This window comes from Sarcophilus harrisii, chromosome 3 (assembly GCF_902635505.1).
Source record: "Sarcophilus harrisii chromosome 3, mSarHar1.11, whole genome shotgun sequence".
Lineage (NCBI taxonomy): Eukaryota > Metazoa > Chordata > Mammalia > Dasyuromorphia > Dasyuridae > Sarcophilus > Sarcophilus harrisii.
The window spans coordinates 327,600,143-327,623,650 of NC_045428.1; the positions used below are offsets into that span (position 1 = coordinate 327,600,143).

Consider the following 23,508-nt stretch of genomic DNA (forward strand, 5'->3'; position numbering starts at 1 on the left):
TTCTTATATGTGAGGTATGCACTTTTGCATGACATTTTTTTCTAATACTGTGCTCTAAGTATCTCAAATGGGATTTGCATGGATTTTCTTTGGATTGTTTTTTATACTAATATAGCATTATACTGTGAGTGTATCTAAAAATAGCATGTATGGGAAGCTTTCCTTTGTAATTATGGCTAATTTAAACTATGTTAATGTAATGTTGTAATTCATATTTCATTATTATAATAAAAAATTGTTTTTTTTTCCATGTCATAAAAGCAGGCCTCCCTCTGATGTTTCAATTTGGAAAAGCTGCTCCTTTAGTATGTTTAAATTGTCAGGAAAGAAAACATTGTATTTTCTTTTGTTTTGTTGTTTTATTTATTTATAGCTGGAACTTAATGTATGGTGCCCTGACTGTTTCTTTTCCTCTGAAACAAAATGTCTAGGGTTTGAGAATTATAGCGGCTTTGAAGTATTTTATGATTTGACAAAATATCTCCATGTGTGGCACTTTCTCAAAAATTCCTTGCCATACACGAAATTATTTCCCAAAGCCTTTATTAATGAAAGCATCAAATGAGCAATGTTTTGTTTGGCTTGAATCTGTGATTTCATCACTGTGGATGTTTTATGCCACATGGAAAAAATTATTTATACATTAAGAAGTTACAATTTTTGTTCTGAGTCATGGCTTTCCCATTACTGTCTTTTTTATTTATCTTGAAAATTGTAGAAATTTGTAAGAAACTCCAAGTACTTGTTAAAATTTTATTTTGGTGTGATTTTTCTAAATTCCTGTAATTAGAGTTGTTCTGAGGTACACTCTTTTGATATTCCAAATTGCATACTTCCTAATTCTCATTGTTGTGAAGTTATGTTACAATACTTTGCTGCAAAAATTCCTTGCTGTTTAGGTGAAGCTTGAATTCCAATGCTATTACCATTGCTTTTACTTACTTTTGCTACAACTTGACTATCTAAGGAAGCCTGCAATTTTTTTTTTTTTTTTTGCTCAAATTAATAAGGAAAAGTACAATATTTTCAAAACGGCCAATTTCTTTAACATAAGCAGAGATTTGTATATATTGTGTATATTCCAAATGTTTTTGATAACATTCTTATTTCTTCATCATTGCCCAGTATGATTCTTTGAAGTTGTTCTTGGGTCATTCTGAGATGTTAAAAAAAAGTGGTGCATCCACTATAGTTAAACAAAAACATGTTAATAAGAATTAATTTTTCCACCTTGCATCTAGTTTCTTATCTCGTATTTCCTTGCTTAAAAGCTGGTTGTTATTCTGATAAGGGACTTTTAAAAAAAGAAAAGAAAGATTCCTTAAAGTTTGTTTGGTGTGCTTTCTTTGTTTATCACTTCCCTTTCATGATACTTAAAAAAAGAAGAAAATCAGGACATTAATGTTATTGTACCTCATGTATTCTAGACTAAAGGTCAATTGTCAAGTGGTTGGTGATATTTTTTATAGGGTTTTTGTTGTTTTTCTTCTTTTTAAGTCAGAAAATTCCCATTCTGAGTAAATATATCATGCTGATAAGAAATGTTTTCAAGTGTTTTTAAAGACTTGGTCTTTTTTATTTTTTTTAATTAAATCTGTTTTTTATAACCCAATTAATAAGAAGTCTTTTTTTCCCTAGGCAGCACAAATTGTGCTGATTTCTCTGTTTGAACTGAACACTCCAGAGTTTACCATGTTACTTGGTGCCTTGCCAAAAACATTCCAAGATGGTGCCACCAAACTCCTACATAACCACCTGAAGAATTCCAGTAACACGAGTGTGGTGAGTGTCTTGTACAGTTATTATGACTTTACCCAGGTTTCCTAAGTTACTTAATAAATTCCCTAACCAGATATTATAGGTATGGAGTGTGGGACCCAAAGAGATAGAGAAGTACAATGCCAGAGAAATCAACCAACCTCTTTGAGCCATCAGAGCACACACATCATGGTTTCCTTTACCAGCTCCCACCTCCTTGGGTCAGAACAATGGCCCTCATTGTGACTAACCCAGAAATAAAAATGAGAAGTCAGGGCCAAATAAGAAGTGGGTGAGGTAGGAGAAGAAAAAGAAAAACTCCCAATTATTTGGAATCAAGTTATAGTTCTGAGACTCTTCATAGTGGGAGCTAGTCATTCTTAGGCAGAGACATAGTTTCTTATTCCCTAAAATATGTTGATTTAGATTCACATGTGGCATTAAATGAGAAATCTTTCCATTGTGGATGAGAGGAAGATGATATAGATAGTACAGATCACACCACCTGAAGAGTACCAAGACATTTGTTTGTCAACCTCATACTTAATAATGTCTGTTCCTTTCCTGGAGCATGTTTATGGTATGTGATAGGGTCTCTCCCAAGATTGTCAAATCTGATGATAACCAATGTCTATTTAGGGTAAATTCATGTAGGGACGGATTATTTGCCTAGGACACACTGCTAGGAAATATAAAATCCTGGGCAAATAACTGAAGGTCTGGGAGTACTGGCAATGTTTTCATTATTCCTGCAGACTTGCTTTAGCAATATTTGCTACCAGCTATATAGTAGATATTTCAGAAAAGAGAGTCTGGTTTGTGAAATAAATAGCTGGTTAAGAAAATAGTACTTAAGAATATGATTTGAATTTCTGGACCATAATTTAAAATAAAAGAATCATAAACTTTATACATGATGAAGGTTGGAGAAGATATATTTGGCAGTATTCAGACTTTAAATTGAAAAGAAAGACAAGAAGAAGCAAGCCCAGCTACTAGAGCAGGGGCCATAAACCTTCTTTGTACTGTGAACATCTTTGACAGTCTGGGAGAATCCTTGGGACTTCCTAAATGAATTTCATAAGATTACAAAGGAAACAAGTTATGTTAAATTATCTTCTACACCCTACAGATTCACGGATTCCAAGTAAAGAACCCTTGCTTACATTTATTATCAGTTACAACATAGTTATATATATATATAAAAAAAAAGCTAGCAGTAGAGGGGCCCAAAAATTTCATAGAAGAAAAATCTACAAAGAGAAATGGCAACAAACAAATTAGTTATGGAAAAGCTTTTCAATATGATTAACTTTAAACTCTCTGTTTTGTCTTCTTATTGCTTATCTATTCCTTGTTTAAGAACTGTCCTTAGTCACAGTTCTGAAACATACTGAAACTGATGTGAGCTCCTCTGAAATTAACTAACATGAAAAGCAATAAAATCCCAGTTCTGAAATGCACAAAGTATGGGTATACCAAAAATGGCTGAGAAATGCCAAACCACCTCAATAAATACAGGGATAAAGGAATTATTAAGTTTTCCCCACTATTATTTGTGCTAGTGATGACAGTAAGAAGTAAAAAGAACAATCAAAGATATAAATATCAACAAAGAAGTTCCATAATAAAGTTAAATAAATCAGGATAATTTGTAAACATGATGATTACTTACAGAACACCAGAGACTCAACAGTGCTATTGAGATAATTATTTTAGAATGTGGCAGGATACAAAATAAGGTCAGAAAATTGTATTTTTTCCATAATAATAACAAAACCCAGAATATAATAGTAAGAGAATTCTCATTCAGAATAAATACAAAATGCCAAAGAACTGGAAACCAAGGGGATGTCCATTAACTGGAGAATGATTCTAAATTTATGATGTGAGTGAAGTGGAATATTTCTGTGCCATAAAAAGAAATTAAAAAGGTAGGAATATATCTATATAAACTGCTGCAGAGAGAAACAGAAGCACAACAATTGGTACAATAAGAATATTTTAAAGACTTACATTTCACAAAATCTTAAAATCTCTGATCAGTATAGTGACCATTCCTATTTCCAGAAGACTAATGATGATTTTTGCTACTCACTTCTTCACAGAAAGAAAATGGATTCAGGACAAAGAATAAGGGGTATACATTTATAGACATAGGCAATATGTGAATTTATTTTGCTTAATTGTACATATACATATACTTTCTATGTATAATGCCAAATTATTTATAGAATAATATGGATCCATTCCTAGCATCTACTAACATCTATACCAACATTTGAAGTAGTTCCTTTCAAATTGGTAGGGGTAAGTGAATAAAAAAATTCTTTTTGTTAATTGAAAAATTAAAAAGGCAGGAAAACTATGTGTAATTGTGAATCTATCTGCTATAACTTATGTAAATAGAATTTCAAAGCACTGTAGAAATAAAGGAAAAATAATTTTTGGAAGGATATTCATTGCTTATGTTTGTTGCTTGCAAAAATTACATTATTACCTAACTTTATAGACTTGGTTCTCTGCATCTTAACTAGCAAAGAGTTACTTTTGTAGAGTTAAACAAAACAATTTTAAAATTCCTTTAAAGGAACATAAGGTTTTGAATCTCAAAGGAAATAAAGGAGTAAAGTAGGTATTAAGAGGTAGAAGCACTTCTTGATATCAAACTAAAATGATATTATTGTCACCAATTCTTTGAACTTTTTTATACTGGCTAAAATAAAAGGGGTGGATCTTTCAAATGAAACAAATAGAAAGGAATCAGAAACAAGTAGACTCAGTAGTCCTATATGTGATAAACCCAAGAGTACAAACTGTTTAGGAAAATATTCCCTATATAACAAAAAATGTTCAGAAGGCTCCCTGTGCACCACTTTATTTCAAACAGTACTTTTTGTGGGAGGAAACAAGTTCTAGATGCGCATTGATTGGGAAATGGTTAAACAAACTAAGGTACATGATTATAATGTAATATTAATGTTATAATGTAAGAAATAACCAGCATGATGAAAACAGAAAAGTGTGGAAAGAAGTGATGCAAAGTGAAATAAAGAAGTCAGTAAAACCAGATATATAATAACTAGCAAGTCAATTGGTATTTAGTTAGTCAATTGTTTTAAGTCACGTCTACCTCTTCTTAATCCCTTTTTATGGTTTTCTTGGCAAAGATACTTGAGTTGTCTGCCATTTTTCTTCTCCAGTTTATTTTATAGGTGAGGAAAATGAGAGGCAAACATAAGTAAGTTGTTTGCCCAGGATCACACACATAGCTAGTAAGTGTCTGAGGTCAAATTTGAACTCGCGAAGATAAGTTTTCCTAATCGAAAGTTGAGTGCTTTATCCACTATTCTTCCTAGCTAGCATTTAAGAAGTGCTAATGATATGCCTGGTATCATACCAAGCAATTAAAGTAGAAAGAACTACCATTAAGAAACAGTCAAAACTGTATGATGTGAAATTATAAAGAACAAACTTGGCTCCAAAGAAGAGATATGGGAAGAGACCTCTCCTTGCCCTTGCAGGGAGAAAAGAAAGAGGAGAATCCTGCAGCTGTAGAACAATGCATATGACATCAGATTTTATTATGATGTATTTGGTTGATTTTGTTAGTTTTTTTAATGTTTAATGTTATATGGGAAAACTCTCTAAGGGCAAGAGATAAAGGGAAAATCTTATAAAAGCAAAAGGTAGCAATTGGAAAATTTTACCAAAACAGGTTGAGACCAGCATCTTAAACCATTTATAGTATATTCCAAATAAATAAACAAAAAGGTCAGATAATTTTTAAAAATTGGATTTAAAAAAAACTGCTGGGAAAATTTGATCACAATATGTAACAAAATAGGTGTAGCTCAACATCTCATACTAAAGTCAGCTTCAAATGGGATACATGACCTAAATCCAAAAGTTCACATTGTATTTAAAAGATATAACCTATTAGATTTTTGGATAGAGAAAAAGTTCAAGATAAAACAAAGGCAAGAAAGAATCACAAAAAATATCATTGACCTTTTGATTACATAAAATTAAATTTTTTTGCACAAGCAAATCCAATAAGCAACAGTTAACTGGGGAAAATATTTCTAAGAAGATTCTCTTTGATAAAGGTCTGATTTCCAAGATATATATGGAATTGATTTCAATTTTAGAAGAATAAGAATCCTACTTCAAATGTTGGTATAGATGTTGGTAGATGGTAGGAATGGATCCATATTATTCTATAAATAATTTGGCATTATACATAGAAAGTTACTAAACAAGTACACTTTTATTATTTATTCAGCCCAAATTGACACCAAAGAGATCAAAAAAAGAGGAAAATATCTTATTTGTAGAAAAATATTTTTGGCAAAAATGGTGGTTTAAAAAAAAAAACAATTTTAGGGGCTAGGTGGAGCAGTTGAAAGAACAATTTTATATCGTGTTCCTGTCTTAGGTTAGGCAATACTTATCAACTGATCAATGGCTGAAAACATTGTGTTATATTAATTAATAGGATGCTGTAAGAAATAAGCAAAAAGATAGTTTCAAAGAGACATGGAAAGTTCTATAAATTGATAACTAAATAAGCAGAAGCAGTTCAGCGATTTATACTATTATATCAGCATTACAAAAGTAAACAATTTTGAAAGATTTAGGAATTCTTATAAATTAAATGATAAACCATGATTCCAGAATACTGATAAAAAATTAAAAAAAAAAAACTAAACAATTGCCTACCTCATAAAAGAAATATGATGGACTCTAATAATAAGTAGAATAAGATACAGTTTTGGATGTGATTAATTATGTTTATATGATATAGAATTTATATGTTTTCTTTTTTTCTGTCATTGAAGAGGAGGAAAAAGAAATTAATGCTTGGTAATTAAAAAAAAAACAATATTATAATTTTGTTTTAAATTTAATGTACTTTTAAAAACTGTGTCCCAGAAGGACCTAGGACAGGAACACGATATAAAATTGTCCTTTCAACTGCTCCACCTAGCTGCTCCTAAAATTGTTGATTTAAAAAAAAAAAACTTCACTTATCTGGACATTGTTTTGATCATTCTCTCTCCCAAAACATAATAGCTAAAGATTCTCAGTAAGCTTTAATGACAGTTTAATTATGGTGAAACAAATGATAAGGAAGCTATTCTTCTCGACCATTCTAACCATCAAATAAAAATGGATTTTAGTTTTAAAATGATGAAAATCTTGAAAGGAAACTACCACTGATTTTTGAACTTGTAATAAAGAAAGAGAAAAGCCTGGGCACAGTCTGGCATACTGTCCTAGATTTTAGGAGAGAAGATTTTGATGATAGGTCCAAGGTCTAAAACTAGGTGGGAGAAATCGGTGCAAGAGGGATTGGAAATTGTTGAGTATTAAGTTTTTAAAACAGTTTAAATGAGATCACCATGGATACATAAAAGGAACTCAATGACCAATTAAGAATTTTTTTTTGTTAAAATCTTATATTAATATTATCATCATTTTTATAACTACATTTCATAATAATCCAATGACATGATTATTATCAATCATGTAACCTCAGCTTTACACATGAAAAGTGAATGGAAGTTAACTAATTTGGCTTATAGAGTTTGTGATTCCAGATTCATAATTTGTGTCCATTATACCAATGTTGCCTCTCTGAGAATGAGTTGTGGCCAAGACAACAAAAGGCATTTTCCACTATGTTGTGATCAAGAGGAAGATTTTTTTTTTTTTTTTTAATAACAAGGGATAGAAAGTAAAACTACTCAATTCAGCTTTTCCTTTGTTTTCTTTCAAGAATGGTCTTCATAAAAGAGGGGAAAAGACCTTGTTTTCTTTCAAAAATGATCCTCATAAAAGAGGGGAAAGGACCTACGTGTGCAAAAATTTTGTAACAGTTCTTTTTGTAGTGGCAAAGAATTGGAAATTGAGTGTATGTCCATTAGTTTGGGGAATGGGTAAATAAATTTTAATATGTGAATGTAATGGAATATCATTTTTTATAAGAAATGATGAGCAGGCTGATTTCAGGGAAAACTGACTTAAGTGAACTGATGCTGAGTAGTGAAGGGAGCAAAACCAAGAAAACATTTTATATAGTAGCAGCAAGACTATGTAATGATTAATTGTGATGATTGATCTCTTTCTCAGCAATGTGGTGATTCAAGACAATTCCAATAAACTTGTGATAAAAAATGCCATCAACACTAAGAGAGTTTAGAGAATGTGGACTGAAGCATAGTATTTTCACTTTTTTTTTTGGTTTGCTTGTGGTTTTTTCCTTTTTGATCTTACAAAACCGAATGTTGGAAATTATCTTTTTATGTATAATATTTGTAAAAATAAAATACTATTGGGGGGGGGAGAATGTCTGTTTGGAAAGAAAAAAGTTAACAAATTTAGAACCCCACATAAATGAGTTGTAAGACAACACTTAGCTTCCCCATTGAAGGAGCTGACATATAATTGGTAAAGAGTAAATATCCTTATTTACTTACTCTCAAAAAAGTGTGGGCTTTGCAAAAGCTCATGAAACTTTGATTTCTTGAAAGACACTAACAAGATCATTTGTGATAATTTTTGAAGGAAAGTGTCTTGTCAGTAAGAACCAACTTAGATTCATCAAAAATAAATCTTGCCAGACTAACCTCATTTTTGTTTTCTAATAAGATTACTAAAATATGGCAGCTAGAGGTAATGTCATAAATGTTAATATGCCCAGATTTTTACATAATATTTGACAATTGGTTGTCTTTGTGGATGGAATCTCCTTAGTGTTGTTCTTCCCATCTCCATCCCTGTATGATTTGTGCTTATATTTATGTTTTTCCTCTTCAAACTTACCCTTGAGGGTAAGAAATTTTATTTCTGTTTGTATCTCCCAGTACATGATAGTTCTTAATTAATGTTTGTTGAGTTGATTTGAAGATGGAGATAAGCTATTTTAATGGTAGTGTAGTTGGTTTTGCAACTAGTTTCCCCATCTTAATGAGTTGATGTCTCCTCCAACTCACTTAGAGTTGCAGATGAGCAGACTTGTCTAATGGTGAGTAAATTGAAACTTGGAGAAGTTAAGTGATTTACTCATAGTAATCTTAGTATTAGAAATAAGCCGGGATATGTTGGACCTAACTTCACCAGCTTGCTGATTGTTTATGTTTTCAGTTATGTTTATGTTTTCAGCATAAGCATTTATGCCTTAGAAATTGGCAAACTACAAATCAGGGCTTGATTTTTTTATTTTTGGTTTGGTTTTGTTGATTGTCTAGACTAAAAGTATCAAACTTGTAACTTCCTCCCTCCCCCCCATGGAGTAGGCTGAACCAGATTAAAATAGAATCAGGAAATAATTAAGAAATAAATTAAAATATGGTATTCTTTTTTTAGTCGTGTTTAAGTCTTAAGAAAGTAATGGAAAAAATGTTAATAATGCAGATTAAATTTAAAGTATATGTGCTGTTTTTGGAAAGCCAGTTGTTAAACATTTACCAGCACATCCCCACAGTAACTGTCGAAAGCAATTTTTGAACCTAGGATTTTCTGACTCCAACCCCAGCCCTTTATCTGGTGTGAATAAGTGGTAAAATCAGTTAGCTAACTTTTATTAAATACTTACCATGCACCAGGAACTATTTATTCTAAACAATGAGGATACAAAGGAAAGAAGAAACAGCATCAGACTAAGATTCTCCTTTTTCCTAAGTCTTCCTTTTTCTCTACTTTTAATATTAGGTTAAATTTTTTCCTCACTTACTTTTACAAAGGACAGAGTGGAGCCATGTTGAACAATCTAATATATGACTATAACTTCATTCTTATTAGGAGAAATTTGCACAGTAGACATAATTTTTAATAAATTTAATTCGTATTTCTTTTGATGAATGTCACAAAGATACAAATGTCAAAAAACATTTTCTTAACTTATTTACCCTTAATCAGGTGTCTAAAGACTGAACAATAATGGAATAATTTGTTTGGGGGGAATGGGGAATAAATAAATATACACACACATACATACACAATCACATGTGTGTGTTTGTATGTGTGTTCTATTGCATACATGTTATGTTAGATATATGTGTATGTGGGGAATAAATATACACACATACAACACAATCACATGTGTGTGTTTGTATGTGTGTTTTATTGCATACATGTTATATTAGATATATGTGTATGTACACATACATACATTTAATGTGTATTATTATATTAGCCTTACTCTTGTTCAGAGATAATACTGCTTAGATATTGCTCTTGGTTTCAAACGTGGTCAGGGGGAAGACTTAAGATTAAATATTATGGTGCCTGCTGTCCTTGTTTCATCTTGCTTTTTCTCTTTGCTTCAGGGCTCTCCAAGCAATACTATTGGTCGAACTCCTTCAAGACATACCAGTAGCAGAACCAGCCCCTTGACTTCACCTACCAATTGTTCCCATGGTGGTCTGTCACCAAGGTAATGAGACTTTCCCTAAACTATTTCAGTAAACACTCAGTTTTAGAGTTTGTTAAGAGTAGAAGGAAAACTGGGCTGGGAATCAGGAATTCTGGGTTTTAGATCTGGTAACTACTTTTCACTGTGTATACTTGAACCAATTATTCTTCACACTACTTTGTTTATCTGGAAAATTAAAGGTGTTGTACTCTGACCATTAAGGTCTTGAAATCTGAAATTCCCTGGAAATTTATAAATCAAACTAAGCCTTGGACTTACTCTGTAGCAAATTTTATGCATGGATTTAGTCGTACTCCTAGATAATTTGACCTTGTTTAAGCTTATATTTGTTAGCATTTCAAAGCATGTTAAGTCCAAACACAAGTCTTTTTTTTTTTTTTCTGATCAGATTGCTGTTTCAGAGTCAGCTATTGAAATGTAAAGGATCTTTTTTTTTTTTTTTTAAAGAAGGCCTCTTCTTTTCTTAAAAAAGAATATGCAAAATATGAATTTCAAGCCTGTTCTTAAAGTAGGATGCCATTCATCAGAGCCATAATTTAAGTCTGCAATAACTGGGACTATTTATGTTTGCATTTTATTAGAAAGTAAACTATTCTGTTTGCTGTTTGTCAGCAATCTTTTAATATTTTATGATGCTGTTCTTGGCTTAAGTACTACATTAGCCTTATGAATTCAGAATCGTTGGGTACTCAAATAAAAATATGCCCCTACAACTCTGGAAAATATTCTCTCCATTAAAGAAAAAGAGGTACCTTTTCTGTAGTGGATAGAACACTAAAACAGGAGGTAGGAAGATCTGCATTCATGTGCTGCCCTGATTCCACATAATGAGCATTGTGATAGCAAATCATTTCATCTCTCTACACTTCAGATTCCTCAGTTACAAAATGAGGGTGTGGGACTTAATTACCTCTAAAATCTCTTCTAGTTTTACAATTTGTGATGCTTTAAACAAGAACTTAGGGTTCCTATGTACTTGTTTTCTGGGGTCCATTCCAAAATAAATTTAAGAAGTAAAATTATTTTCCAGTGAGAACTTACAAAAAACAAAAATCAGCCAAGAAACAAATTGTGGCTGATCCAAGTATACTGGCTTATGTGTAAGATCTGTTTTTGTGCCAGTAAGCTCTTTTATGAAGCAACCTAAACATGAATCTGTTAGCACCGAACATTCTACATGGGTTCGTAAGAACTGAGATCTTCACAAGAAATATTGGGGGGGATGGGGAACTCTTTTTAGAGCAGAGATGAGGGCTTTTGTCAATGTTGACTTAAAATTTTTTTTAAAAAGGCAACCATCTTTTTTTTCTGATTTGATACATTGCTCAATAGTAATGATCTAAATTGTCATTTTTAAAAAATCCTTGAAATAGTAATATGCTTATGAAGCTGTTACCATTCAGGTCTCTGGATCACTAGGCTTTCTTGGTAACCTTTTGGCCAAAAAACTTTTATTTCACTCTCAGAAAAGCAAGATTTTTTTTTTTTTTTTTTTTTGCTGTGATTGTTTTAATCAAAAACACTCCCCTTTATTAAATTTAATAAAGTTAGAAGTTGTTTCCCCAAAATTTATTCTGCCTTTAAGCTACTTAGTGATTTGAACTATCATAACCAAAACAAATGCAAGTGTCAGAATTTGCCATAAGCCTGACACAGACTCACTGTCTGTGTCTATATTAACATCCCTAATCAAGATTTAACTCATCATCTTTTACAGAAGGAATGAAACTTACTTTTTTCTCGTTCAGAGGGTTATAAATCTCTCTCTCTGAAAGTGATTCCTTAAATATTATTACACCTACAACTTGTCACCTCTTCTTGATCCAGTTTGTGGATATTATCTAGGCTTCTTTCTTGCTTCTCTGATTCCTCTTCCAGGTTACCTTTTTAAAAATTCCTTTTCATTATCTAGTAGCACTTTCTTCAAATGTTCTACAATGAAATAAAAGCCAGACCAGATAATAAAAGTTCAGACCAGAAAAAAGTTTTGCCTAGGAGCTTATCAACCTTATAACTTCTAAGTTGGAAAATTCCTATATACATTTTTTTTTCCTATTAGCTAAATCTTGTTTCAATGCATTTCTTTCCTTGCTTGGGACAAAAGCCCAATAAAGAGAACAAAAAAACCACCAATATTTTCTGTAAATACACAAAGAAATTCTACTGATGACATCGTCTCCAGTCTGATAGGTTAGGAACTAGTATCAGAACAACTTTTTTGCAACATCTCATTTTAAGAATAAATTTATTTGTATACTTTTGTCTTTTTTAATGTGACCTTAAGTCAAGTTTAGGGAAGCAACGTTTGGTTCAATGTGAGAAATTAATTGCATTACAATTATTAGACAAGGTAGGTAACCCCTTGTCATTGTAGGTATTTAGGCGGAGCCTGAATAATTATCAAATATATCATAAAAAGTGAGTGAGAGGTTTTAGTATCTAAGTACTTAGGTTCATTTTTCAATCAAGATTCTTTGACTCCTAAAAATCAAGGTGTGAGATACACAATATTTAAGATTGCTTTATCTCCCATGTATTTCATAATGCCAACATCAGTTTGGCAATCTTTTTAAAGCATATCATATAAATTTTTAGTTTTTATTCTAATTATTGCATGTTATTTACTTAATACATCTTTTAGAGTCAAAATAAAATTTAACCTATTACATTGGCCTACATTTTCTAGTAGTTTGGAAATTCTGCCTTGTCTTTTCATTAATCAGTTGAAGAGAGTTCCGAGTTCATAATTAATGAATTTTAGAATTTCACTAATTATTTTGGTAAAATTTTAGAATATCACTAGTTATTTATTTCATTAGGAATGTTCTAACAGCGATTCAAATTCTACTATATCTAATAGCCTTTATGATTTTATGAAGTATAGTCCTTAGGAAATCTCAGAAATCTTCCAAAGGAAATCCACTCCCCTATCACTAAATCAGGTGGAAACATAAAAGAAAATATCCACAAACAGTGTTTGCAGTGCCTTCTTTTCACTATTCTTTTGGGATCTTTAAGGAATAGTGAGCTAGAACATTTCCTACTTTGTTTACTGTAGGCTACAGTTATTTCTTTACCACTAGATGGTGCCTCTACATTAGAAGAAGAATTATTGCCTGCATTTCCTGGGATTGTTTACAAAATAAATAAATTAACCTCCTTTACATCTTATTATACTTTGGAAAAGTAAGCAGCTGATAGCTTTAACATTTCATGAGTGCATCCATTGTATTTCTTCTTTGTTTTTAAAAAAAATGTTACCTAATTTCTTTATTTCTACTTTTCTTTTGCAACCTCTCCATTCCAAACAAGAGACCCTAGTGCTTTGGAACACAGGAAGCAAAGCTAAAGTAGAAATTGGGCATATTCCCTGAATACAATAGAGACCTATTGGTACATGATATTCTTTTTTTATTTTCTGGCAAGCTAGACTTTGAAATTGCCCAGCAACACTTTGGAGCTCTTCTATAGAATTTCAACACAGAAATTTGATATAAGTAATGTTAGAATCTATACAAGAAGAGTTGAATTATTCACAATACTAGAACAACTTTATTGTGTGTGTGGTCTTTCTTATAGTTTCATGATACAAAATATGAAAAAGATGCCTATTTATCTATCAACATTTCCAGAGAGAACACTGGCCAGTGTAATATAAAAGAAATATAATACATCTATCTTTTCACCAACTGAACTATTTTTATTACAGAATATTAGGAATAGTGTTTCTTTTATTACTGTTTGTCAAATCCTCTACTTCTGATATGGATGAACTGGGAACATATCTGATTATTTGATAATCATGTTGATTTAGTTCTTTCTAAAAGTTAATGTCCCATGTAATTTTGGTGTTATCCATAGGCATGGTGAACTTTACCTCCATATATGATTTTCAACCCAGCTTAACAGCAAATTCCCCTTTTTAAAAAAAAAAAAAAAAAAAGTTTCTTTCTCAAGATCTGTTATTTTAAAATGATTTTCTCAGCTCCTTTAATTTGTGTACAAGTATTCTGCTAATTTTGGACTCTGTCCTTAGAGGTCCATGGAAAGATTTCTTGCTTTAACTAGTTCTCGAAGACTGGATAGTATTTGAATAGATAAGCAAATTTTGTGCAGATTGTTAAAGTGAAAAAATTATTTATAATTCTAAGAGATAAGAGCCATGAATAGCATTACATGTAGCATGATCTTCCATAAATATTACCAGAAACTCCTAGGAGCTGTTAATCTGTACAGTCTTTTTCTTCACCAGCTTTTGATTTGCTATTTGACTTCAAGAAAGGATTCTTAGGTTTCTTGTATGTTATTCTACCTTAGAAAACAGGAATCATAGGTTCTATCTTCTGTAGTCATAATTAAGAGTCATGCACTATCAAACACAAAAAGAAGCATGAGTTTCTAGAAACAAATGTGATTCCCTTAATATAAATTTTTGTATAAGTCTGCCGTTCTATGAATATATTATAAACTTTCAAGTCTCCTTCCTCACCTATCAGAGCCATTCAAAGGCAATGTGTGATAACTACTGGTTAGGACCTGGTTCAAATCCCACTTCAAATACTAATTCTGTGTCTCTGGATGAATCAGTTAACTTTGTTGTGCCTCAGTTTCCTCATCTGTAAAATGAGGGTATTGATTTTGATGACTTCTGGAGTTCATTTTAAATCTGTGATCCTGTGATTTTCCATGAATTACTAGAAAAGATAAACCAGGATTACCCCCTGTGATAAATCCCATTGAATTTTTAACTTTTAGATGGAAATTTGTCTGCATTCTTAGAAACTGTGTATCCTTTCTATTTCATTTACAATTTTGAGTTGTTTAGAACTAAGAATTCGTGTTTCCATTGTTCCCTAATTCCTCTATAGCTAATTACGGGTTAGTTTCATAGGACCATAGCATTATGATATGACTCCTATCTTTTTCTTAAAAGATTCAAAGCTAGCACTTGGGTGTTAGTGCATAAAATTTTTGTTTTATAAGATTTGTAGGAAGCCCACCTATTTTTAATAAGTATAAATTAAATCCTCTTCATATTTCTTTTTGCTTCTTCTTTAAAGTAATTGATGAGTTCTTTATAAACCTTGGTATTTATTTGAAAATTTCTCAAGGGTCTATGTGCATAAATGTAATCTCTCATAATTTGCCAAAAAAAAAAAAATGTCTATTTGAGGGATGAACTGAAATGGGGAATTTGTATTTGATCTCTTTATGGTATGATACTCCATGAAGTAGCCTGTCTAATTTTGTTTTTATTAATTTTTATATAACTTTATCCAGGAAGCATGAAACTTGAAGCCACTCAGATTATAGTGTCTTTCCCCTCTTCCCTTCCTATCTCTGTCCTGTTTCTCTGTTTTTTCTCTCTGATTTTCCTCTTCTGATCACTGCAGTCGGTTCTGGGGTTGGAGTGCCGATGGGCTGTCGAAGCACCCACCTCCCCTTTCTCAGCCTAACTCCATCCCCACAGCTCCTTCCCACAAGACTTTCAGGCGTTCTTACTCTCCCAGGTAACAAGCTACCTGTTAAACTTGTCTGTGATGTCACAATATTATTGCATTTATAAAGTCAGCTTATTGCTTTCTATAAAAATTTATCAAATGCTTCAAATGGAACCTCAGCCTCCATACCTGGTTTTTGGAGTGGAAAAGATGGTGGAAAGCTAGTACTGTTATCAGTGGAATGTTTTACTTTTTTTGTTGGCAAGAAATCCTGAAGCCATTTTTAGCTGTTGCATTTGCACACATTATCCGAAAGTAGCCTAATGAAGTACTAACCCTGAAAGTACTCAAGCTTGTTGGTTGACATAAAGATTCAGAAGGACAATGTGTCATATTTCCCTAGATCTTTTTCTATATATATAATTCACCCTCTCAAAAATGAATGATATTCTTCTTTAGAAATTAAATATGGATATCATTATTTCTATTTGACCCACACAGTGGCACTAATAATAATTAGCTAAAGATTATATAGATTATTATGTCATAATTATGTCTTCCCTATCACATTAGAGTGATTGATTCTACAAATGTAATGAAAATTCACGAGCAGTTCATAATTCATTGAATTGTACTGGGGCTGACTATGTACACTATTTGGAATTTTCCTTTGTTGCAAGTAAAGAAACATGGGCCAGAAATGGACTATGGTACATAAGAGCAGAATACATGAAATGTCACAAGATTCTTTTATTTTGACAGTCTGATAGAAACATGCAGAATTGGAAATCCATTTACAGTCATCTCTTAATTATACCTTGAGAAAAGAGTAGTAACTTAATGATTCAAAATTACAGATAATTCAACCAACCATCCAAGTGTTTGATTTTGGAATGCACATTAGGCAGTTGTACCATCTTAATGATCTTTCCATAAAATGGACCACCCATTATTTGAGCTTTAGCTATGCATGTGTTTGTACGAGCCTGTGAACAAATGCAGACAAACACACATAATTTAATAATACTTGCCTTTCAGAGTACCCAAAGAAGTTACAAAATAATTTTATTTATTTATTTATTTTTGCTGAGGCAATTGGAGTTCAATGATTTGCCCAGGGTCACATAGCCAGGAAGTGTTAAGTGTCTTGAGAGCAGACACTCAGGTCCTCCTGACTTCAGGACTGGTGCTCGATCCACTGCATCATCTAGCTGTCCCCAATAATTTAAATTTTACAAACAACTTCATTAGCACTGGATCTGCAATATAACCTAAATTTAAATATCTACTTTGCTGCTCAATAAACTGTGTAATCTTAAACAAATAATTTTTTCTCCTTTAGGCTTTAGTTTCCTCATCTGATTGGTCTTAGATGTCCTTGACAGCCTTTTCTTGCTCTAAATCCTATGATCTTGTGTCTATTTCTAATATAGTAATTTCAAAAAAAATTAGGACCAAGGGACAAACCAGGTCCAATTGTTGTGGTTGCAAAAAGTTTGTCTCTATACTTCTTTAAGGTATTGCCTCTGAATTTTAAAATTTGATTTCCCACTTGCTAATGCTTTTTAAAAAAAAAAAAGAAAGAAAAGAAAATAACATGCTCTATTTATTAGACTAGCCTAAGTGGGAGCATTTCAAGTAAGTTCATATCTTAGAAAGCTGTCACTAATGACCTCTTTACCCTAACCTTATTGACATTTTATTTTAGTCATTGTCCTCCATGAAGCAGGGGAAACTGATGGTTTGTGCCCCATGCTGCCAATTTTTGAACTTGGGTTCCCAAAGGTGATCCTTTACTTTTGTTCCCAGCTCTGCACAACCAAACTTTTATGAAAATGGAGCACTGTGTGTTTTTGTATGCATAGTCTTGATGCATTCAGTTAGTGAGCCTAATTCAGTATTAAATGTAATTTTTATTTTATTTGTATGGGTGCTTCCCTCTGGTGTATACCACTTGTAAGTAATAATTCTTACAATATTCATATCGTGAGGTTGTTGGGAGGAAAACACATTGTAAACTGCAAGTTGCTACAAAAATAAGTTAATATGAGTTACTCATTCCTCTGTACTTCAATTTTTCATTCCTCAATGAAGAGATTGGGTTTTGTGGCTTTCCAGCTTAATTTGTCCTTCTTTTATCCCTTATAACATTTAGTATTGCAAATACCCACTGGGGAATGTCATCAGTAGGGTATATTAGACTATTTTGTAATTTCATGAACTCTTTAAAAGTTTGACAAACCAAGAGTGAAGCCAAGAAATATAAAAATAGCAATTAAAGTGCATTGCCTATTGACAGCGATAAGAAAACTTTGAAGAATGGGTCAAATTGCATTTTTAAAGAAAGCACAATCTTCATATCATTGATATCTGAGAATCTTTGTTTTTAGCTTGTTTTCAAAATATATACATATACTTTTCAACATTAAGTATCTGAAAATTTTAAAGCTACTGCAAGCATAGGTTTTGTTTAAACATTGCTGCCATAGAATTTCCTTTATCGTGCACAGAATTGAAATTCTTATTTGATTGATTAATCAAAAATCAGAACAAGAAGTCCCAAACAGCAGAATTACTGTTTTAGGAAAATTGGAATGGACATGGAATGGACTGTTTCCAAAAAGTTGAAATAAATTGTCCAAAGACTAGTGTACTTTTTGACGTGACTTATGAAAAATAATATTGTGACATACTTTTAAAGCTGAATATCTCTACAACCTCCTCTTATTCATCCTGTCACTGTTTTATGCATGGGTTACTTTATTATTTTTGGTTGTTGTGATAAGCAGTATTTTAAGGCATTTTTTTTCCCATCTTGTATATATTTTTGTTTGTCATCCAGTCTTTAAACATAAACACAGATGTACTGGCCCAGATGTATAAATGCTTTTTCTTCACATATAAATGAATGAATCATTTTAAGAAGGAAAAAAAATAATGCTTTTCTCTTACATGTCTTCTGAAGACTTCTACCTTTTAAATTCCTACATAGCAAGATAGCCTTGTAAACATGGAATGGGCTGAAATGTTGAACTTCATTCAAGTACTGTGTTCTACCTCCTAACAGTGCATACATCAGATTTCAGCTGTGAATGTGTTCAAGTACACATTTCTTTTTGTTAGCTAGTTAGTCAAAAGTTTGGTTTTGACGTCAAAGTTGGCAGGTACTTTTGTGAACTCTCCGAACGATTTGTATTATATATATTTTCTTCTTCTCCATGGAAGAAAAATAATTAATGACTGCACTGACCACTAATAGTATTGCAACCATTTTTGTGATCTTAGGTAAATCATCCTGCTTTCTGCCACCTCTGAATATGCACCCTGATGAATTGAGTAAGAACTAGTTTCATACAAAACCTTATCTGTAAGTGAAAGGTGCTTGGAATCTTGACCATGCTTAGTGTGTGGAGCTTTATCCATTCATATTCTGTCTTGGCACTCTTTCTAAATGCTTTAAAAAAAAAGTTAGGAAGGGGGAAAAAAGCAAAATCCTTTTAGAATTATGTAATCATTAATTACCCTTTCTGGGACTGGACGGAGTTGACTGCTCTTAAGGAAATCGGATTTTTCCTAAACCATTGTAATCCAAATACAGTCTTTCTTCCCTTACTCATTTTCTTATTGTACATTTCAGATGGCTTTTGCAAAATTCAAATATACCTTTGATCTGATCTTTAATAACATCAATACTTACTGGCACATAATCAGATTTATTGTAGGCATACACCCCACTTCTTCCATGCATAACAAATGATCTTTTTATAGGCTCTAATGCTCAAGAGATTGGCATCTGCTCCTTTTTTCAATGTTTCCTAAAATTCATAAAGTTTAAAGATTAGTTGTATTCCTGATATCTTCTTGGGTATACTTGGTGACTTGGTTTTGTTGGGAAGTTTTTCCCCTAGTTGATCTGTCCATTAGATTTTATATTCTGTGTTAGGAAAGTGATTCTTTCTTTCATCCCTTCTTGGAATCTTTTGTCATTCCATAGATTGTTAGGCTATTTAGCAATATATTTTGAGAAGACCAAAAGTCCTTCCTTCCTTTTTTCCGGCTCTTTCATAGTTTGCTTCAAAACAAACAAACAAACAAACCTGAAAAGAAAGCAATTGATGTGTAAAAAATTATTATATTTTGAACTGTTTTCAAGAGTCCACAAAGATTTTCTCTGTTTTTAAACTTTGAGTTAATTTGCCCTACTTTGATGCCACTTTCTTTATATTTTTTGTTGGTTTGGGTGGTTGTTTTTGTTTTTTGTTTATATTAATCCAGTCTATCAGATTTCCATTTTCTTTTTCTTCTAGTCCTCTTCTATAATATCTTTGCCCAGAGGCTTTACCGATTTTGCACACCCATATGTCTCTTTTAAGGCTACAAACTCAAACCTAAAACCTTCCAAAATAGGCTGAAAGTTCTCAGTTAAGTTCCAGTAGACTGTATGAGAATTAAATTTCTTGATTATTAGGATGGATCTGACTTTGACTCAGATTTTTAATTCTTGACTTTTCAGCTACTAGTAAAGATTACCTTTCAATTTTTCTAACCCAATCTTATTGTTTTCTGTATTGTTTTACATAATTTGAGGAAACTAGATTTATTTTGAGGTGGCCATTCTTCTTGATTTAAGTTTGTACATTTGAGACCAGTAACACCAAAAAGTTTTTTTTCACCTTTTGAGGTATGAAAGCAAACTTTTTCACTTTCATTAATTCTGTACATTCAGTCACCAGTTGTCACTATTTTGAGTTCTTGCATTCATATAGTTATTGATGTTTCTCACTAATTATTAAAGTGCTCATGTTTATGGGTTCAAATTTTGTAATGAAAGAACATTTTCTGAGAGAAAGAAAGAAAAGTAACTTCCAATTAGTGGGGCTTTGAAAAGATAACTGCCAAGACAATCTATTTCATTACAAGTCTTTGTTAAAAAGAAAAATTTAACTATATATCCCACTTTGTGAATTAATGGTGATACAAATTCAAAATAAAAACCTTAATGTCCTATTTTAAAATCTGTCATACTTTTGATCTTTAGCATGCTGGACTATGACACAGAGAACTTGAACTCAGATGAAATCTACAGCTCTCTGCGTGGAGTAACAGAAGCCATAGAAAAATTTAGTTTCCGCAGCCAGGAGGATCTGAATGAGCCTATTAAGCGGGATGGCAAAAAAGACTGTGATATTGTAAGTATTCTCAGATTATTATTTCAAAAGATCTATCCATTTATATTTTTTAATATATATGGCTGTCCTCACCTCTTTTATACTATTCTATTCTAGATAGTTGGAAAACTTTCTTAAAGAATCCCAATTCAACATATTTTTCTTTTTATTATTATTATTTTTCTTTTTATTTTTTAATTATAGCTTTTTATTTACAAGATATATGCATGGGTAATTTTTCAGCGTTGACAACTGCAAAACTTTTTGTTCCAACTTTTCTCCTCCTTCCCCTCACCCCTTCCCCCAGATGGCAGGTTGACCATTACATGTTAAATACGTTAAAGTATAAATTAAATACAATATATGTATACATGTCCATACAGTTACCCCACTGTACAAAAAGAATTGGAATTTTGAAACAGTGCACAATTAGCCTGTGAAGGAAATCAAAAATGCAGGCAGACAAAAACAGAGGGACTGGGAACTCCATGCAATGGTTCATAGTCATCTCCCAGAGTTCTTTCGCTGGGTGTAGGTGGTCCGATTCATCACTGTTCCATTGGAACTGATTTGGTTCATCTCATTGTTGAAGAGGGCCACACTCCTCAGAATTGATCATCATATAGTATTGTTGCCACTTCAACACGTTTTTCAAAGCCATTTGAAATAAGCAGTCATCCTCAACCACCTCCTTGATGGGGAATTTCTAAATATAGGATTTTTTTTCCTCCATAGTGACAGCAAAAAATATAGTTTAAGAGTAGGAAAGTGCTAGATTTGGAATCAGAAAAGCCTGGTTCAAATCCCAGGTCTGCCCCTCATGCCACCTTGGTCAAGACACTTAACTTCTCTTGGTGTGTGTTCCTTATGTGACACTAGATATCTCAGATCTTATCCAGTTCTAAATCTGTGATTCTGTGAATTCTTTCAGTCTGAAAGTTTTAGCTGCTACTTCAGTGACTCTCGTAGTATTCACTCATTGAAAATGCTAATTTCCTGCATGTATCCTACCATATTGTAACACAAAATTCCACAATGTATATTTCGTTAGTGTCCAATCTCTCTGACAAAGGCTATCTGTGAGTCTTTCAAAACTTTTTTTTTTTTAAAAGAGAAATTATTATTTGCAATGAACAAAGCCAATTTCATGTGTATATGGTAGTCATTTTAATAGAAACACTTTTTGGCCTTGTTTACTGTTACAAGTTAATTAGATATTAAAATTACTTATGGGAAAGCTTTATCATCCCTTTTATCAAAAATACTGATCATTTCAAGTTCTTCTCCTTGGACACCTCTATAGTCAAAGTCTGAGTAACAGTTCTTGAGTCTTCAGATTTCCTTTAAAAAAGAAAGAAAAAGAAAGAAAGAACTCTTAAAATTTTATTGATTGGAGGAGATGGGTTGTTTCTCCTACTGTGTTTCAGGTTTCAAGAGATGGTGGGATAGCTTCACCTGCCACTGATCTTCGAGGAGGAAGTGATGTGGTAGAAGGAGGAAGGACAGCTCTTGATAACAAAACTTCACTCCTCAACACCCAGCCTCCACGAGCCTTCACAGGGCCCCGAGCTCGAGACTACAGTCCCTATCCTTATTCTGATACAATCAACACCTATGATAAGACAGCTCTGAAAGAAGCTGTATTTGATGATGACATGGATCAGCTTCGTGATGGTTAGTCTCTTTCTTGAATCTCATCCCATTCTCATCAAACAGTTTGTCCTTGTTTTATCTTATATGAACCAAACTCTAGGTATGCTGATCAGATAGAGATTTTAAATTCCAGATAAACTTTTAATTTTTATTCTCTGAATTAATCTTTCATTTCTTTATGTGATACTTGAACTTTCTCAGTTTAGTAATCATTTGGGAGTAGCATTCCTAAAGCACTATTTACTAACCTACTCCACTAGTATTACAGCAGGATTTTAATGAGGGCTGTTTTCTTTTTTCCATTTATAAGACTTTGTACAGTATGATTTCTATCTTAGGAATGATTATAAATAATATTAGAAGCCTCATTTTTTGTTTCAAATATCCATCAGACTACAAGACATTAATGCACTGTATTATTCTGTTTGTTCCTTCATCTTAAGGTAGATTAGATCATTGAGATAGTTTGATATGTTGGCAATTCCTTGAATATAGTGGATGCTTAATAATTCCTAGCCGTATTGACAGTTATGAAAATACATTTGTAGTTGCTGTTTTCTATTAAAAGATTTTTTTTGTTTTTTTTTTTAAAGACAAAGTCAAATTAGCAAACTGTTTAATAAACTTTAGGATCAGTTTTTGAGGGAACTAGACTTGGCATTGAGAACTTCTGGAGGAGAAATTCCCTCTACAAAAGCAGATCAACACTGAAAAGTCTGAAAGAGTTCACAGAAAGAGTATTGGCCTCAGAGTCAGAAACATAGGTTCAAGACCCACCTGATGTATATTAGCTTTGTGACACTTCTTTCTCTCCCCTCCCCCCAGGTAGTCAACTTTTAATCTATCATTTCCCTAGGCAATTCTCTAATGTAATTATAGGATAAAATGAGAAGGCTTCTTTTCAACTGTTTTTATAAACTTCTCAGTGCCTTGGGTAACTTTCAATATATATATTTTGGTATATGTATATATATTAAGCTTTGCATTATTGTTATTGTGATAACAATAGCTAACATTTAAGGTTTGTAAAGTGCTTTACATATATTGT

At 32.3% G+C, this 23,508-nt stretch overlaps 1 protein-coding gene across 47 annotated transcripts in view; it reads left to right on the forward strand.

Annotated features, from left to right (window-relative positions):
• Positions 1-23,508, forward strand: part of CLASP1 (cytoplasmic linker associated protein 1) — a 319,850-nt gene that overhangs the window by 266,315 nt on the left and 30,027 nt on the right. For 25 of the 47 annotated variants that reach the window (XM_031959887.1, XM_031959896.1, XM_031959897.1 and 22 more), the window contains 5 exons: positions 1,639-1,782; positions 10,092-10,198; positions 15,592-15,708; positions 20,678-20,828; positions 22,235-22,481. In XM_031959887.1, the coding sequence (XP_031815747.1) occupies positions 1,639-1,782; positions 10,092-10,198; positions 15,592-15,708; positions 20,678-20,828; positions 22,235-22,481 (766 nt within the window). The remainder of the gene's footprint in view (positions 1-1,638; positions 1,783-10,091; positions 10,199-15,591; positions 15,709-20,677; positions 20,829-22,234; positions 22,482-23,508) is intronic. The other 22 variants (XM_031959906.1, XM_031959910.1, XM_031959911.1 and 19 more) reach the window with 1 other exon arrangement.